The sequence below is a fragment of the Tursiops truncatus genome, chromosome 7 (genome assembly GCF_011762595.2).
Source record: "Tursiops truncatus isolate mTurTru1 chromosome 7, mTurTru1.mat.Y, whole genome shotgun sequence".
Classification (NCBI taxonomy): Eukaryota; Metazoa; Chordata; class Mammalia; order Artiodactyla; family Delphinidae; genus Tursiops; species Tursiops truncatus.
This window is the reverse complement of record NC_047040.1, coordinates 69141124-69160252: the sequence shown is the minus strand read 5'-3', so window position 1 is coordinate 69160252 and position 19129 is coordinate 69141124. Positions and strand designations below refer to the sequence as shown.

At 36.5% G+C, this 19129-nt stretch overlaps 1 protein-coding gene across 1 annotated transcript in view; it reads right to left on the bottom strand.

The window, feature by feature from the left end:
- The window catches only part of KCNH7 (potassium voltage-gated channel subfamily H member 7), a 78429-nt gene that overhangs the window by 19574 nt on the left and 39726 nt on the right, over positions 1–19129 (bottom strand). Inside the window, exons 5-7 of the mRNA XM_073806958.1 lie at positions 11641–11893; positions 8240–8445; positions 6379–6454 (exon numbers count right to left, since the gene is read on the bottom strand). Of these exons, the coding sequence (XP_073663059.1) occupies positions 6379–6454; positions 8240–8445; positions 11641–11893 (535 nt within the window). The remainder of the gene's footprint in view (positions 1–6378; positions 6455–8239; positions 8446–11640; positions 11894–19129) is intronic.

Genomic DNA, 19129 nt, shown 5'->3' with positions numbered 1-19129 from the left:
AGTAAAATGTTCTGTCCCGCCTACCACATGGGCCTTGGTCTTAGTTTACTAAATTATGGCTTGATTTTGGATGCTTAGGCACAAATTCATCAGTCAACATATATTGTTAAACTGAATTATAACCTGCTGATTTCAACTCGGGACATGTGTTCACAAAATGTGGTGAATGAGGGATTATTCTTTAGTTCTCTAGTGAACCGGAGCAAATTATTTCATACACATGGCATCTAAATCCTTTAGCAAGAATTTCAGGTAAAAGTAGGATCATGAAAGAAGAAGACGTTTGATATCCTTGAATTTTTTCTAATACATAAGGGAAATGACTCCACATTTACTTCTGTGTTCATTGCCACTGGATCGTCAGCCAGCTGCGTTTTGGAACTCAGGCCATGTGAACAGTTTCTCTGATGCAGCCCAACTGCAACAACATTTTTCTATTCCATACTAGGTAAATCAAAGCTTCAAATCTGATCATTTAACATGACAGTTGAAATGACAATCTATTTGTGGATTAAAAATGGAAACTGCTCAGGCTTAGGCTGGAGGTTGGTTAATGGAATACATGATATTGGGCTGAAATGCATTATAATTGGCCTCCAGGTACCTCTAGATTTTGATGGCTTGTTCCATTTCTGGTTAAACTGGATTATTTAATAGACATTAAGTAGCATTAGGTACTATTTTCCTTAATGTTATTCTTAATGCTATTTTATTTATTTATTTGCGGTATGCGGGCCTCTCACTGCTGTGGCCTCTCCCGTTGCGGAGCACAGGCTCCGGACGCGCAGGCTCAGCGGCCATGGCTCACGGGCCCAGCCGCTCTGCGGCATGTGGGATCTTCCTGGACCGGGGCACGAACCCGTGTCCCCTGCATCGGCAGGCAGACTCTCAACCACTGCGCCACAAGGGAAGCCCTGCTATTTTATTATTATTATTTCTTAATGTTGTTTTCTTAAATGCTATGTAGAAATAGTATTCCGAATAGTAATCTGAGTAGTTTTTACATTTTCCCTTTTGCTAGAAATGAGACTGTATAATCATTCCTGTTACCATCGTTTTACAAAGAAAAAAAACCCTGCCTATTTAATTAAGCCTCGAATTTTTCTGATTTAGATGACTGAAAACTTTTTAAAAAATCCCTTGTTTCTGTAGGCTGACAGTTCACCTCCTCCCCTTTCCTCACAGGATCCAATTCTAAAGCAGTTGTGAATTGTCTTGTAGGTGTCTCTCTGTGTTCAGGATGGATTGAAGATCACGGAACGAATGTCCTGACGGAGTGGTTGACCCATCCATCTTAAGAATGATTATATAAAATTCTTACATTTCAAACAATCTGGGAACAAATGCTTGTGCTCTCTCCATTATTTATGGAGTCTTTCTCTCAGGTGATTTATCATTTTTATTTGTCAGACCCAACAGGTGGACCCAACTTTTGGTAAAAGAGAGGCATTTAATGTACTCTCTCAGCATTCGCGTTTAAGATTTCCTACTGGTAACGATTTTGAGATGAGTTGAGCATTTTCCAGCCGAATGCATTAAAAAACATTTATTTCATTGGAAAATTGGAGTCCAAAATAAATTTCTTCATTTGATCTCAAGTACTTTAGTTCTTCTCTAGCATCAAAGAAAGTTGAAAGTGGATTAGAGTCATTTTTCTATATAAATAAAGTTAAAGAATTTATCTTAAAAATTAAAATAAAGATACATTTATGTATTACTGAAATGGATAACAAAAGCTAATCATTATTTATTATTGGAGAAGATATTCCAAAGAGATGCCAAAGTATAATAGCAATATATTTAAAAACTTAATAAAATTAGAATTTGACCCACCTATATTCTGTAAAAACAAGTTTAACAGTGTATATATTTACTCCTAACTTCAATAACTTCCACAGAAGTTATTTATTTTGGAGAAACACTTTCTTTTGTTTTTTTTTTTTTTTTTGGAGAAACACTTTCAAAACTTTACTGACTTTTGGATGGCAATGTGAAATCACTAAACCAACATTACAAGGAGATAAGCTTTATTGCTATTCTTTGAAACACAGGTATGATGAGTTCAAGACCTCTTTCCACTCATTTTCTGGAACACTAGATTTTACCAGTTGATATATATAGAAGTGCCCATTTCAATAAAAATTACATGGGTAGGGAAATGAGAAAATTGCTCTTAGGATGTGTATATCTCTTAAAATGGGTTCCTGTTTTTTAATGAAACGTGTGGCACTATCTAAATCCAAAGTAAAGAAGATGCTGAACATTTTTTCACCTTAATTTCCATCCCTTTGGTTGGTACAGTCATATCTTTAGCACATTTTAATTTTTTTTCTGTTTTCTGTGGAGGCCTGTTAATTGCTGTTCTCATTGCATTATTCTCTCTCAAAAGGTCACTGTCTCCCTAAGTCAGCCATTAGTAGCTACTTTGATATTGCATTTTCTGTTCATAGAAAAAGGTGAGCAGAATATTCCAAATATTTGGTCACAAAAGTGCTATCAGTAAAAAATATATATATGCTTGTGTGTGTATCTCATGTGCCATTTTACATGCTATTGTACTAAAATTTATGTATATTATAAAATATACACAACATAAAATTTTATTTTATTTTATTTTGGCTGTGCCGCACAGCTTGTGGGATCTTAGCTCCACATCACAAAATTTTAAAAGAAGTATTCCCATAACCCAATAAACCACACTGACACACTCTGAAGTAAGTACAATCCAACTCTGAAGACCAGTTAGAGACTATTTTTCAACATGTTCCAAACGGTTATACCACATTTATTTCTATTCTGTCCAGCTATTTTGCCAATGCTTGTGATCACTAAGGAAGTCATTGAAGATACATTTTTATTCTTCACTTTCTGTAAAAATAACATTTTACTTCCCTCTCAGGAACTATAACATCTCCCCCTACAATGACCATAGTCAGTTCGGGGAGGTCCTGGGTACCTCCATGCCAGAATTTTAGGAAGGAAAGAGAACTTCTTGAATATATCTTCAAAAAAATACAAGGTGTCCTCAAATTTGGACCTGAACTGACAACTCTTACTTGTCAGGAACTGAGTTTATATTCTTAAAAGAAATGTGCAGCCTATGAGGACAAACCACTTTCATCTACAAATGCATTTTAGGAGAGAAGTGATCCGATACGTTAAGCTTCTATTTAGTTCAAGTCAACTTGCAGAGGTTCTATATATATCTTTTCATTTTTAATATCTCTTTTTGAATGTAAGCTCCTTAGCACCACGTGGTAGACATGATGGGGGGCGCTGTGCAGGTGAGAGTTGAAGCCTGAAGAGTTCCACTGTTGTATTGAGTAGGTCGTGAGTGGTAATTGTAAGACTCAACCTCTGTCTGTCTCCAATGGCTAACCACGTGTTCTTCCCTCTGGTTCTTGATGCCTCTGCTGATTAATTCACAGTCATCAGCACTCTTGGATATCTGCCCTCAAGGTATTGTTTCAAATGAGCAGTAAACCAACTCTAAAGTAATCAATACATTTCATGGGCAGCTTTTAGTTTATGTACCCTCCATATCATTTAGTATCAATTATCTTCTGAAAGTTCTCTGCTCTTTATTCTTACTTAAACGCATTTTCCTCCCAGATATTGATTCTTTATCAAGAAATATAGAATGAGCGGCCCTTTCAGATCTTTAGATTGGGGTGATTGGGATTAAATTGCTTTCAGCAAATTTTAAACTTGCCTATTGCACCATGGAGTCCTGAAGACTGGAATAGGCTCTCAGGCTCTGGATAACTGGAGTTAATTGTGTTTTCATGTTGACCAAAAAGTGCTTACTCACTGACACACCAGGAAACTTCAAAGAGCTACAGGCAGGCAAATCCCTTACCATCAACACTTTATATAAAATGGGTCTTATAGACTAAGCCTGTGATTAAAGGAAAAGTTTTCAGAGTCAATAGAAATGTCTACGTGCATGAGCACAATATAAATTGTGACACACTCAGGGCCTTGTCAGGAGATAAAAACGTTAAGTTATTTAGCTTGAGAATGAAGAAACTAAACAAGATTGAAAGGAGATTTAATAAATCTTCAACTGTATGGGGGACATTATTATATAGACAATATCGTCAAGCTGTTCTTCATTTCTAGTGAGATCAAAATATGAGATTAACTTCAGGATAAGGGATTTAGATTAAGTTGACAGAAGAACAGCTTGACTGTTATGGTTCTGATTTTAGAAAAAGTCACTAGGAGAATAATGAAGGACATTGCAGTAATAAATTATCACCTATCTATGAATGGTTTATTGTTCTGCAATCAGCCAGAGGAGTCAACAGTTAGCCCAATTCAACAGATATTTATCAACCATGATTTGCTAAAAGAATCTGCAGTTTGATAGAGAAAAAGGACAAATGTACCAATAACCACTGTACAGGGCAGATTTTGAAAATAAAGATCTTCCTTGATTTACAATGGGGTTACAGCCCAATAAACCCATTGTAAGTTGAAAACATCATAAGTTGAAAATGCATTTAATACATCTAACATACTGAACATCATAGCTTAGCCTAATCTACCTTAAACATGCTCAGAACACTTACATTCGTCTATGGTTGGGCAAAATCATCTAACAAAAGCTTATTTTACAATAAACTGTTGAATATCTCATGTAATTTATTGGATACTGCACTGAAAGTGAAAAACAAAATGGTTGTAAGTGTATTGGCTGTTTCCCTCTTGACCATGTGGCTGACTGGGAGTGGCGCTGCCCAGCATCACAAGAGAGCGTCACAGCGTATTGCTAGCTGGGAAAAGATCAAAATTCAAAATTTGAAGTATGGTTTCTTCTAAATGTGTATTGTTTCCACACTATTGTAAAGTGAAAAAAATCACAAATTGTTTCATTGTAAGTCAAGGACCATCCGTATAAAACGGGGAAGTGGCTTAGGAATTCAGGAAAGAAAGAAAACCTATATTTTTGAGGAAATCAAGAAAGAGTTCACACTGAATATCACTGAAGATTAACCTTGACAAAAAAATGTAATTTAACGGATGAAAAGGTGGTGTGGTATAGTTGTGTGTGAGTGTGTGTGTGTGTTTGAGGATAGGGAAGTAAATTCCAATTAAGGAAAGGATATAAGCAAAAACACAAAAATGATGTACGTGAAAGAGAGGGTAGCTGAGTTCATTTGAAATATAGGGCAAGTTAAAGCTAGTAGATGCTCTCCCCTTGGGAGAGAATCCAGAGGGAAGAGGGCCAAGAAAGAACTTGGATTAAGAAGGCAAAAGGAGGAAGAGAGTCATATGGAAAATGCTCAAATGCTAGTTCATTAACTCAGTCATTCTTTCAACAAATATTTGTTGAAGACCTGCTGTGAGGCAAGCACTGAAGCTTCAGGTGACTAAATATTTCCCATGGGGCTTGTGATCTACAGGCAGATATCACTGATTAAATGATGATGCAAATCATATGGAAGTACAGCTGGAATAAATGCTGCAAAAGAGAGGAGCTGATGGGGAAGGCCAGGTTAGGGTAGTGAAGGAAAGGATGGTATGAGATAAGACTGAAGAGGTAGGCATAAACCTACCCTATGGAGAATTTAGGGAATGGGAAGTCTTTAGAGGGCGTTAAATATGTGGGTGACATAAACATACCTGCATTTAGAAAAAAAAAAAAATCACCAGTGGTCCAGTGTGGAGAATAGATGACAGAGGGCAAGTTGGGAAGGTGAGTTGAAATGTGTTTCAGTATTATGGTAGCTTGGTCCAGAGTTGCGGCTCTGAAGACGGAGAAAAGTGAAACAATAGAGACCTAGTTTGAAGAGTAAATGGATGTGTTGCAGGTGCCACTAACAAGACTTGTTACCAGGGTGGATGAAGAGGTTGAGAGATGGCTGGTTCCTAGATAGATCTGTTTTGTGCAGTTTATAGAATGGTGATGCCATTTAGAGACACGGCAATTGATGGAGAGATAGGTTTCCAGTGGGACATCATGATTTCAATTTAAGAAATGTTGAGTTTGAGCTGCCCTTGCGATTTCAAGTAGATGGCTTAATAGGCATTTGGATATATGAGACTGAAGCTCAGATGATCTGGGATTAAGATATAAATATGTACATCTCCTACGTGAAAATATAATTAAACTATGGGTATAAATGAGATTACTCGGGGAAAGAGTATGACATAGAATAAGAAAAGAAGAGGGCCTAGGATCAGGTCTTGAGAAACACTGTTGAGAGCTATCAATCAGAAACCATATCATTAGCTACTGAAAAAAGCAAAGGATTTGCCTTCTTAAAATCTGAATAAAGTTCATCCTTGAAATCAGAAGTATAATGAGCATTTAAGTAAGGAGAACTGATAACCACATGTTCTGCATTTAAATTTTAGAAAAGAATGAATTACCTTTCTCTCCTTCACTATCAAATGACAATCTCCTTCTGCGTAGTTTACAGTTGTCTCCTTCAGAATCATTCATGGACTGGGATTGTAATAAGAGATCAGCCTTTGTTAATGGAACGTGAAGATAAAATGGAAGATTATTCAATTTGAACACAATGTATTATCAGTAAACTCTTTACTATTTCATATTATTTCAACCACTTTGAGACTTAATTATTAGATTGCAGGCAGATAGCTACAATACTTTGCTTAATGGTTTTCTCTAAATTATAAAATAGTCTGCTAGAATAATCCTAGTAGTTTCTCCACCTAATGGGGAAATCAGAGTTGTAGAAGTTATTTATCAGAAATGTTTGGGGATGATGTTGTCAACATTTAGAGACAACATATTCCTTCATGTGGAATATATTTCATGTAACTTGGTAAAGTTAAAATAAAAATAATAATAATTTTAAAAATTGCAGAATCTGCATTACTGCAGAGAAAAAAGTATAAACTAATTATAATTAGCTATGATGTTTAAATTACATGGTAATGATGGCAAGGTTAAATTTCACAAGAATAAATATAAGGTTGAATTCAATAAACACTATGCTCTGAACCCTTGATTATTTTGTTCCCCATTCCTCCTTCCTCCCTCTCTTGTAAACAAAACTGGAAGTTTCCAAATATTTTTTTGGTTGCTGCCTAAACTTTTTATGTAAATAAGTTATCTGAGGTAGATGCCTGTTGTTTTTAAAAGCAAAGTAAGAATGAGGTTGGTGATCTCAAACTGCAATTTGATAGAATTCTGAATTAAAATCATTATAAAAAGAATATACTCTTGGTAACGAACCTCTCACCACCTAATTATTTTTCAACTTTTCAGCTTTTTGAAAAGAAGTAACTATCTGAGCTGGTGCTTCAGGTTATCGAATGGTACTCTTGTGACCTTAAAATCTTTGTCTCTCACAGCACCCTGGGAATGACTGTAACTCCAGGGAGAATGAAATATACCACGTTTTACCTAACTCTTGACTTGAGGATCTTTTATTTGTTAGCATTAAAATACACTGGCAAGTGTCAAAACATTTGGTTTCTGACAAAAAAGTATTTAGAATTGGAGTTGGGGTTATGAGGTTTGGGGGGAAGGGGATGGAGGAATAACCTAGTAATAAATTGTGGGCTGCAAGATAAAGTCTATATTCTTAGAATACTCGTAGGTCATAAGGAAACATTTTCATAGTGGAAGAGGGTGAGGGATATAAGGGTTACACTCTCAAAATTCATCCTAGGTGAAATCATATGTAGAATTATTTAAAATATTATTTCTAGTAGAGTAAATGTTCTTCATTCTGTAGCATTAATTTTGACTCAGGTATAAGCCTGATTAATTTATACTTCTGCAATTTAGAAATTGTGTTAAATATGGGCCTAAATTTTAAGAGTTTAACTTCTTCATAATTATTGAAAAGATATCGGTAAACAGTTTATGGTGTAAATAATAGCTGAGAGAATATTTTAACCTCTTTATAAGATAAACTCTTCTAGGCAATTTTCAATAGACTAGAATCACCCATTTATTACAAATAATTGTCACACTTAATATAAACCAAGGCTATTATAAATCAAATATGTCACCCAAGAGTTCCTAAAAGGTCAAATTTAATTGAACTACCTAAAATTATTCAATATACTTGAAAGAAATTAGACTGAATTCCTTCTTTATAATTGAGAAATTCCAATATTAAGTTAGCTTTTCCTTTCAAATATTCACAATTGCTTAAGTTTTTCTACACTATTCCACTTGATCTTTCAGAGGTATTTGGGCAATCCAAGAATAAAATAAAATGTCAGAGTACAAAAGTAAGCAGGCAACATATACCTTTGCACTTTCATGCCTTAGGTTGAAAGTCAACTCTAGGTTTGTGAGAAAGTGATCAGAAAACTCAGGATACATGTCCAAAACCTCTAGCAAGTCTTCTCTCTGGATCTTATGCAAGTCACAGTACGTGAGAGCTCTTACATCTGCATTAGACTTTCCAGGTTTGGCATAAAGATGAACCATTTCTCCAAATATATCATTTTTTCCTAAAAAAGATAAAAGGAGAAAAGGAAAGAAAGGAAATAAAAGGAATCTGAACTTAATGTTTTCCTTCTGAAAGTAGAAGGGGACCACTGACCAATCCCTGAACCAAAAATTTCATAGGTAAGACCCTACAGCCAACAGACACTTGGGCAGCAAAATTCCAGTACCTCGTACTGGCTGCCCCAGTCATGCTTGTTCACTGACCGGAATTTTGTCTCTTAGAGCACTGGTCCTGGTATAATCCCCATTACTTCCTTGCTTTGATTCTTTGGCTAAGCATCTGGAATGCAGCAAACACGGCTCTAGTCTGCTATGCCACACATTGCTAGAAAAGAGTCTTGCCAATAGTAGGTGTGGTCTAATTTGGTCAACCTAGGAATATGGGAAAGGCTGTGGAGAGTCAAATTTTAAAACTTTCTATCTCAGGATGGTCTCGGGAGGTGATGCCAAACATGGGGTTTTGGTGGAACTCTTTTAACACTTAGAGGACTAAGGGTACAATTTGAACATACCCTATTTCCTTTAGTAAACCACTTTTGGATTTGCCCTTAATAAAGTTGCCCAATTGTTTAATAAATCTAGTTACATTTTCTCAAAAAAAAATACAGTCATGCTTTTTTACTATATGGCCTTATGGCCTTTCTTCTAAAAGTGTGCCCTTCCTGCTTTTTTGCCAAACCTGGGGTTATTTCACTGTCTGGCTTCTGATGGGCACCCTCCGCATCCCCTCTGCCTAGCCACGTGTCACCTCTTTCCTAGGTGCCCTTCAGTGACGAGGATGATAATGACAGCAACAACAAACGCTGAGGACTAAGTAGGTATCAGGCACTGTGTCAAATGCTTAGGTGTATTATCTCACTTGATCCCCAAAATAACCTCATGAAAAAATTACTAATTATTATCCAAATTTTATGAATATGGAAAGAAGATTAAAGAGAGTAAACGGATTAGGTCAAGGTCACCTTCTTAGTTGCGTGAAGTAAAGGGAGGGAGAGAGTGGCATGACTAAATCCCATGCATTCTGACTCCAGTCATAATCTTTGCACCCTTGATATATTTCATCTTCTCCCCATATTTTCCCTGAAAGTCACGGCCACTTAGATTTTTCTGTCTCTGAATGTCAAGGCACTTAAAAATCATACCTATGGAATACATGCGTAATAACTACTGATGGATTATTGATTACATAACTTTTAAAGGTAGTCAATGGCAGCGTAAAATGTACCTTCTTACATATATCCTGAAGCTTCTTTTCAGATTTAGAAAAAACTCCCTGGATCTGTTACTGTAGTTTTTGGTAGACAAGTTCATATATACCCGACTATGGAAACTACCAAGACTTTTAAACAATAATGTTCATGTAAAAGAAAAATGCTGTAATGTTCTTATTCTAAATGTCAATATAATAGGGAGAAATCAGATACCATATCTTTATAAGAAAAATTAACATTGGAGAGAATACATTAACTGTAGTTTAAATAAATACTTAGCTTTTCAAAAATAGAATAAATAATCACTATTTCTGAGGATTTTAAGTGCAGATTTACATGGAAATGGAGACAGAAAAGGAGAATCTCTTGAAATTCTTTATAGTTTTGATACTTCAGTATAGATATTATCAGAGAAAAGCTCTGAACTAAATTCAGCATGAGCTTCGTATTTTTTTTTTTTTTTTTTTTGCGGTACGCAGGCCTCTCACTGTTGCGGCCTCTCCCGTGGCGGAGCACAGGCTCCGGACGCGCAGGCTCAGCGGCCATGGCTCACGGGCCCAGCCGCTCCGCGGCACGTGGGATCCTCCCGGACCGGGGCACGAATCTGCGTCCCCTGCATCGGCAGGCGGACTCCCAACCACTGCGCCACCAGGGAAGCCCAATAGGATTTTTTTTTTTTTTTTTATGAGCTTCGTATTTTAATTAGCTACGTGACTGTAAATGAGCAAAGGGTAAAAAATTATTATTTTATAAAGCAACAAGGCTTGTTACCTTCCTGTAGAAGTTAGGGATGGCTGATTTGAAGATCAGGAATGCAATGATGTGTGCTCCTTCCCTGGCAACATACTAGAGCAAACTGTCAAAGCCAAATCTGGTGAAAATCCCACTTTATTGTTTAGCTGCTAAGTGATTTAGAATATGTTTTTAGCCTGCTTATTGGATCGTAAACCAAATTGTGCATCTGGTCAATTTTGAAAAAATTTTCAAAAGGCTCTCATAATAAAATTATCAAAATAAATAGGAATCTCTCAAACATCTTCATTCATGTATTGGGTCCTGTGCTATGCCCATTTTGGTTCTGCGTAGCAGTGAAGAAAACAGACAATATCCCTGTCCTTTCGGATGTTAACATCAAGAGTCAAGGGAGAGGAAATCACTGACTTATGTGCTTGTTATTTAAATAGAACCAGATTTAATCTGCAGGAAAAAAGAAGTGCACATGTTCACAATCATTGGGGGTGGGTATTCTCATGGGGAGACGGAGGCTTAAACATACTGGCTAGGGGATATGAGAGGACAACAACTGATCTAGTTTCTCTCTGCTCCCTTGTTCTTCCCCATTGTTCTAATATTCTAAAGAAATCTTACAAGTTCGCAACGACTAAATTTATTTTTGAAGAGGCAGATTGGACAGATGGACTTTCTTTTGCACCCAAGCCAGTTTAACTTATTACTAATTTTCATCTCCTCACCACTTTTATCCCTAGGTGTTAAGTTTATAGCCCTATATTATCCAGGTAAGGACTCATATAATTCTGTTTGATGGGACACAGCAGGTAAAGTGCACAGCAAGTAGATGAAATTCATCAACATATAAACCCACTTCATGACAGGGCATTGGCACATGATAGCAAGTATGCTTACTACGTATATATTTTATTTAAGGTGATAAGATCTCAGCATGAATCCAAGATCCTCTAACATGAAAAGGAAAATGCTGACTATTTTCATATATCTGGCCTCAAAAGCTTAAGTAGGTGCCAAGATGGAAGCATTTACACACCAGAGAAAGAGTGAGACAGTCAAGAAAACATATTTTCTGCAAGGTTAATTTGATTTGAATTGAATTTTAAATAAAGCTTTAATATTACTCATCAGTCTTAGTACTCATAAATAAATAGGAAAGCCCTCTTTTCTATCATTTTAAACTATGCATTGCACTAGCTAATAACTGAATTTGTGACTATCCAATTCTAAAACACTCACCCAGAATAGCTACCACAATGTCATCTTTGAGGATTTCAATGGAGCCTCTGGATAAGAAATAAAGTGCAGTGAGGACGTCCCCACAGTGAACCAGGGTATCTCCTGGAGGTGCATGGGTGGTCTTGAACTTCATTGCCAAAGCTCTAAGGCAACCTTTACTTGCCCCTCGAAAGGCTTTGCAGTTTTGCAGCAAAGTCTGGTTGAGATGTAGACAAATGTCAGCTTGTAAACATTCTGGGAAACCCTTTAGGACCTGAAGAAAAAAAAAGAAAGAGTTTCATACTACCGGCGCACAGGGTTACCTCCACCTGAAATAAAGTATATTTCGCGTTCACAGAACCGCAGGTGTAGTAAATGTCACAAAGGAGTTCTTACAATGCTGCTACCTCGCCTGCCTTAATGAATACTTGCTTTGCTGAACATGTCAGAATTTTAACTCAAATGCTTGTTCTCTGAATTAACTGCAGGCATTCAGACGCAACACAAATGCTGTCTCATTAAAATGTAATGCCTACAACGTTTCACACTGCTTCTCATTTCCTGCATTGTTACGTAGCACCATACCGTGCACAGATACAATGCAATGTGACGATTAATAAGACATAACTAATGAAAGGTGGTACAACTAGGAAGACAACCTTTAGAAGGAATCTCAAGTCAATTTGGACTACTATCTCTGGTACACATCTTCATTATAATTAGGAAAAATAATGATCCTGAAATAGCCACGGTATTTGTGTCATATACCAGAAAGTGTCATATACCATACTGTTAGACCTTAGCTAACAATACTTGGAATATTTATGTTTCATATGCACATTATTAGTACTAAATATTTTGATAAGCACTGAAAATAGAGAAAGGGAAGGAGAACAGCAGACGTACTTTAAAACTGTAGTTCAGTTTTCAGAAATGGAAATTGTGCCAGAAGTTACGATGCATACATAAACCTCCTAACAGCTCTACTGTTTTGACAACCTATTCAGTGACTAAATTAAAACTTGTAAAAAAAGATTAAACAATAGCTTGTGACGAGTGCTACTCAATTTAAATTGAATAAAATTTTATGTTATTAAAAAAAATGTCCAGTATACAGTGGGTCAAGGATACTCAACTCTTCTGTATGTGTCTTAGCTATTTTGGGTGGCATATAGAAATTTTAATTCTCAGGTTGACTTTCTTCTGTCAGTAAAAATGAATCCATTTAAATATTCTTTGGAGTAGAGGGAGAAGGCCTTATATAGTGCCTAAAAATGTAATTTTAGGATTTCCTACCTTTTTGGGTCAACCTTCTTATTGCTGTCCACTATAGCTAAAAGTAATAATAAATTATTTGTGCAGATAATTCAAATGCATGTGGCCCGTAGAGAAACTTCAAATTAGATCATATTTGAGTTAACTCACAATTTTTACTATGTTAAATATTGAAGTAACTACAGGGGTCCTGTGTCTGCAGGACCACTGTGTGATGCAATTGGTCAGACTGATTGTGATGAGATACAAAAGGATCAATGAGAGACCTGAAACATGACAGCCACTGTTTCCAGTCATATTTCCTTCATTGTAGGGTCACCACAGAAATGGGTCAAGGGTGTTTTAGAAGAAAAGCCATAGAATATAAATTCTGGTCATGAATTTGCCACGGGCTGATGCTTGTGCAAGTCACTTGATCCATCTGTGTTTCTTTGCCAGAGAATAAGAGCCTTTGCAACATTGGAATTTGTCGTAAGTTACCAATAGATAGTGTGTTGATTGTAAGACCCTGCTCATCCACCTCCAAACAGCCATAGAAACTCAGACTTTTACCTTAAAGTTCCTGTATTACCTGGCTCAGACTCCCAAAAAAGGAGCTCTCCTCTGTCTGAGTTCCTAGGCACTCCTCTGAAACCTCTCCCCTTAACTGTAACCTTCAGGCTTCACCTCCATGACTGGACACCGGTCCGATTGCCTGCTTAGACTGGAGACCTCTCCAGAATGATAACTTGTCTTTGCCCATTTCTGCCTTTGGAGTTGGAGACTCTTTTCCCACGCTTTGCTGGGATCACAAACAACCCAGCTCCTCTCATGGAAGAAACCCTCTAGTTTGCTGGTCCTTCTACCTGTCTAAACTAATCACATTCAATTCTTTGGCACGTGATGCTAGACTAGAGTTAAGCTAGGTTTGGACGCTGTCTTCTGAAATGGGGCCACTTTATTTGGAGGTGCTATGTTAGGAACAAACCCCAGTTCACTGGCTTCTCTGCATATGATTTACTTTTCCTGCCTGAAGCCCACTATTGTGGTCTCAGTGTAACTCTCAGATGTCCCCATACAGATAAAAACATAAAGAACATTAGCCCAAGTAACAGATATGCCTATTTTTCTCTTAGGGTTTATCTATAAAGGCATTTTATATTTCACATAAATGGAGATATTGCTACCGTTATAGTAGTTGGAATGAGAATACTGAGCTTACAGCTGTTCTTTCTGTCATTTTCCTGAAGTTTCTCAATTATACTTTCTGAATATAGCCTGGTTATAGAAGGAAAAATTGTGCACATGTGCGTGCGTGTGTGTGTGTGTGTGTGTGTATGCATGCTTTGAATTGGAAGATGCAGATGAGATGATGAGATAGAGGTAGGGGTTATTCACTTCTCTGGGTGCGATATGAGCTATGGAATCAGATAGACATGAGCTCAAGTCCTAGTTCCATCCCTTACTAGCTGTGACTTTTGTCAAGTCAATTAAATTTTCTTGAGATTCAGTTTCCTTTATTGTAAAAATAATATCTACCTCACAGGGTTGTGCCCACAATTAAATGTCATAATGAACGTAAATCATCCTGTGCATTGTAGATGTTCAGTGAAAAGTGTACTTCTAGCTTTTTCTGCTTTTTTTTTTTCTCACACATATTTATTGTTCCTAAAGAACTGTTGCATTCTCTTTGCTAGAAATTGAGAGATACATGCCCAATGTGTTCTTTTCGTTGGTCTCTTTGGTGAGTAGGAAATTCACCACTAAATTTTGTGTTCCATTGCCTCAAGAGAGTTTAAGAATTCTTTTTCCTTTCATCTCTCTAACTTTTGTTTCCTGTTTCTGACTTGTGTTAAATATTCTGGTTTACTTTCACTTAGGTTTTCACTGTGAATTGTCCTAAATCCTTTTTGAGAGTGGTCAGTTACTAAATCAATGTACAAATATGTTCTTGGAATTCCAATATTCTTAGAATCATCCACAAAACCTTAAGAGCGCTTGAGAAAGTTTTTCAACATCATTCTCAAGTGTCTTTACTATATATTGTCAGCCCCTAACACTCAACCTATTAGGAGTGGCAATCACTGGAGAGAATGACCTCTAATAGGAGGTACCATAGAGTTCCATGGAGAGGACTTTGTTTGCATGGGGGGAAGATACACAGATCTTAGCATGAAGGACTTGTCTAGATTAAGTAATTCTCCTGTGTTAGCCCTTAACTGACTTTCTTAATTTTCTTAAGTGAGTTACATAGATCATTCAGGTAACACTCAATAGAAGTTAAGATTTAATCATTGAATCTCTTCCTAGCCCAGAGGTCTGGATGTCTAAAATAAGTTAGCAGCATCGGAATCTGGCTATGCCTAAGTAAAGGGATTTTAAAGTGGGAGTTATAAGAGAGGGAGCTGTATTGGAACAGAGGTAGAAGAAGATTGAAAAGAGTGGGAAGAAAGGGTAAGTTTAAGTGGATATTTATTCAAGGCACCCCTTTCCATTGGGCCCAGCCATTTTACCTTTCTTGCTTCCAATGGATAATCCCTTTTTTGTCAGGTTTGGTTCCTCTGCTAAATTACCTAACTTGGAACTTCCTCATTCAGCACTCAGATAGTGGCATTTTACCAGGCCTAGCAGATCTGGCTAAAAGACTATCTATGCCAAGTACACAAGTACAAACCAGGACACAAGCTGGTTTAATGATTATTATAGTCATGTTGCTACCCTCTATACAACCTTCTAGTTTGTCAAGCTCTGGAGCTGCTGTGAGGGTACTTAGCACCTTTCACTGTGCATCTGGAGCCATTGTTTTATGGAGTTAGCCTGTTTTCAAAGACTAAGGAGCATCACCCAGAATTAGTTTCATGGCCTGCAGCTTGGAAAAGCAGTCCTCATTCTTTTAGCAAATATTTATTAAGTATCTACTGTATACCGAGCAGTATGCTAAGCATGAGAGCACAGCAATGAATAAAACATGTTCTGAAAATATTCCTGGTCCTCAAGCCTCTAAATGCTCAGATTAAAAAAATTATAGGGTTAATCAGAATTTCCCACATTTTCAGGCCAAATCTGGACATCTATAATGCACATTTACAATACTAATTGTTGTTCAAAGGAACCCTCAAGGGAACAGTTAATTTAAGGTGAGTAAAAAGCTGTAATTTCACTTTTCTAAAGTTCCTGAAAGTTCCAGAACATTTTTTTCAAGGCTGATAAAAATTCTATATCTTAATTATGATATAAAGTCACTTGAATATTTTATAAATGTAAGATTAACTTCCCTTTACTTGAATTTAGGTAGACAAAACTCTGTGGAACTCTCAAATTATGTAAGACAAATGAGACATTTGTTCTTTTAAGTGAGTATGGAGTGCTTTTTGTGATTATTAAAAGAAATCAATCCCATAACTTAGCATTAGAGAGCCCAAAGTTTAGGGACATTCAAACAAGAACCACCCAACAACCACAAACCAAGACAGAAGTATTAAATCAAAGTAAAACTGAAGAAATTATACAAAGAGAGAGCAAAAATAGAAATAACTATGCCATAGAAAACATCCATCAAACCCTATTATTCCTTCCTCAAATTTAAGATACCAGATTCAGTGTTTGCTGTTTCTTAGCCTGGATCGCAAAACACTCTCTTTTGGTGGTATGTACACTTTCTAGGTTATGCTGGAAGAGCATCAACAATTGAGTTTTTACCAAAAAAACACCCTCTTCCATAGTGTTTTGAAGTTTTGTATTTGCTTTTGAAAAAAATCAAAATATATTCTTTAATAGATGCCCCTTATCTAGATAGTATTGGAAAGTTGACCATGGTGAAATGAATGGTTTCTGGTTTGTTTCACTTGGCACAGCTGCGGAGAAGGACATTCCTAAAGAGACGCTAAAAAGGGCACATTGAGAAAGACAATCTGAGTGTGGCAAATGGTTCCCCTAAATAGCAAATTAATCATAGAAGCAGCTTTGGTAACTGTGATAACTGACATTAGGAAATTTTCTGGGGAAATTCATTGGGTCATTAAATACATGTAAATCTTGACAAATTAAAATTAATCAAAACACAAATTAACGTTCCTTATGAAACACTAAACCTCAAGCATGATTATTAAGTAGATTATGCAAGAAATATCTCAAATCTTAAATTTCTGCCCTAGAGTACAACCTTAATATTTTATAGCATTTTTGATTCTAATAGAATTATTGCTTGCTATGTGAGCACTCTAGGCTTGATAAATCTTTAGCACTTAAAATACACTGAACCTTGCTTTTTGTTGTTTCTAGAAGTTAATATTCTTCTTTAATGGATTTCATAATTTTGAGGTCATCCCAGATTATATTATTTCTATGATTATGGTTTATCATTAAGTGATAAGAAGCAGATATTTTTCATATTTCCTCGGCAATTACACATTTAAACACTAATCAAGGTAGGTAGATTTTTTTAGTAGTTTTAAACATATAAATATATATAGCTCTAGTCTGAAGCTCAAATTGCTTTTTCATCTACTTTCTTATTTTACTTTCATGCGGCTTATTATTTTATTGCATAGGGCCATCGTACCTGGCCAGATTGCTGGCAAAGCAGGGCACTGTAGAATCCATGACTAAGGGCTTTTATAAGCCTTGGGAAAATTAATTAATTTTCTACATGCAACTTTTCAACATATATCATATGGTTACATCATTTAGGAAAAAAACATATGAGCAGAACAAAATCTTACTGCACACAGACACGGAAAACAATGTCATAAATCCTGAACAAGTTCTGGTGCAAGTAAAGGTTCCTTGAAAAATGAAACAGAGTCCTCCCTCTTGCATCTTCCCCTCCCCTCTCCTGCAGTTCCCATCCCCAGTTAACAGCATAACTATGAGATGTTCCTTTGCTTTCAGAAGGACACAGTCGGGGCCTAGGATGAGTTGGAGTGTGGGTGATGATGTGTAGGTGGAGGGGATTTATTACTTTTGCATACATATTCTTGCTACTCCAACTCTGGAGCCTTCGGCTAAATCAGCAAAAACCTGACTTAAAAGGATGCGTTAGGATTTCTGAAATACGGCCTCAGGGGAAAACCTTGGAACCCACTAGGGTTTCTAAAGGTAACAGGAGGGATCAGCATCCTGAGAAGCAATTTGAGGACCTTCCCCTCAACTGCCCAATTACTTGAGAGAGGGAATGAAGGAGGGGATGGACAGAATTTAACCACAGTGGATGAATGGACATTTTTGCAAATACTTTTTTACAAGTGGATTGATTGTAGATGATCTGAGCTTGCTTACAAAGTAAGGAAAAGGGAGGTGCAATCTGTCAGGTGACGAAAAGAGTGATTTAAGTACCACTTCACACTTGATATACCATTTTGAACTTGGATCTAGTTTTATATTTCAGAAAAAATTTCTCGTGTATAATATTTTAAAATCAAATCTTCTTTTGATTTATCAACTTTATATAAGGAATGTAGAATGGTGATTTCCCCATTTTTCATGTGAAAGCTGAAGTATAAGTGCATTAAGGGATTTTATTTGTGGAAGAATTAAGACTCCAAACTTACTCCAGGATTCTTCCAACTATTGTGACTTGCCATAGCTGTTCATCAGATTGGATTTCAAAAGCTGCTACTAGTATGGTGAAATACAAAATGTTTCCCACTCATTTTATTTATTGGTTTATCAGTAAGTAAGAAAGAATAAAAATGTAGCATAAATGCCATTTTCTTTTTGTACCAGTTAGGGAATTTGTTCCTCAGAAAGGTTAAGGCTAGACAGCAATTCAATTGCTTTCTAAGGAAACTGATGGTTGTATCAGCAATTATATAACTTTTGCAAAATAGCAGAAGCTCTCAAAATAGTAGAAGTTCTCTTCCTCCACCTATTAGATTCCACTTCTGTAAACTATGTTGATTCTCGTTACCCAGCGCTCTGAATGTTACATATTGTTGTGTCCCTACACATTCCTACTTCTACCAGTTGAGTTACAAACCAGCAGTGTATGTTCTGAAACCTATTTATGTCAGCTGTACTTGTTCAAGAAATTATGTAATTCAATCGTACTACACATAAAAGAATGAAATAAGTACGTGTAAAGAAAGAGAGCAGGGTTGCCCCATCCCCATGAAAATAAAGCTAAATGTTTTGGAAAACCTTTATAAAGGTGAGTCATTTTAAACAAATGCAACCATAGATAATTTTTGCACTACATGTGAGTGCTTAAATATTTATAATAGTAGAAAAGTTTATATAGTCCCTTAACTCTGACTGT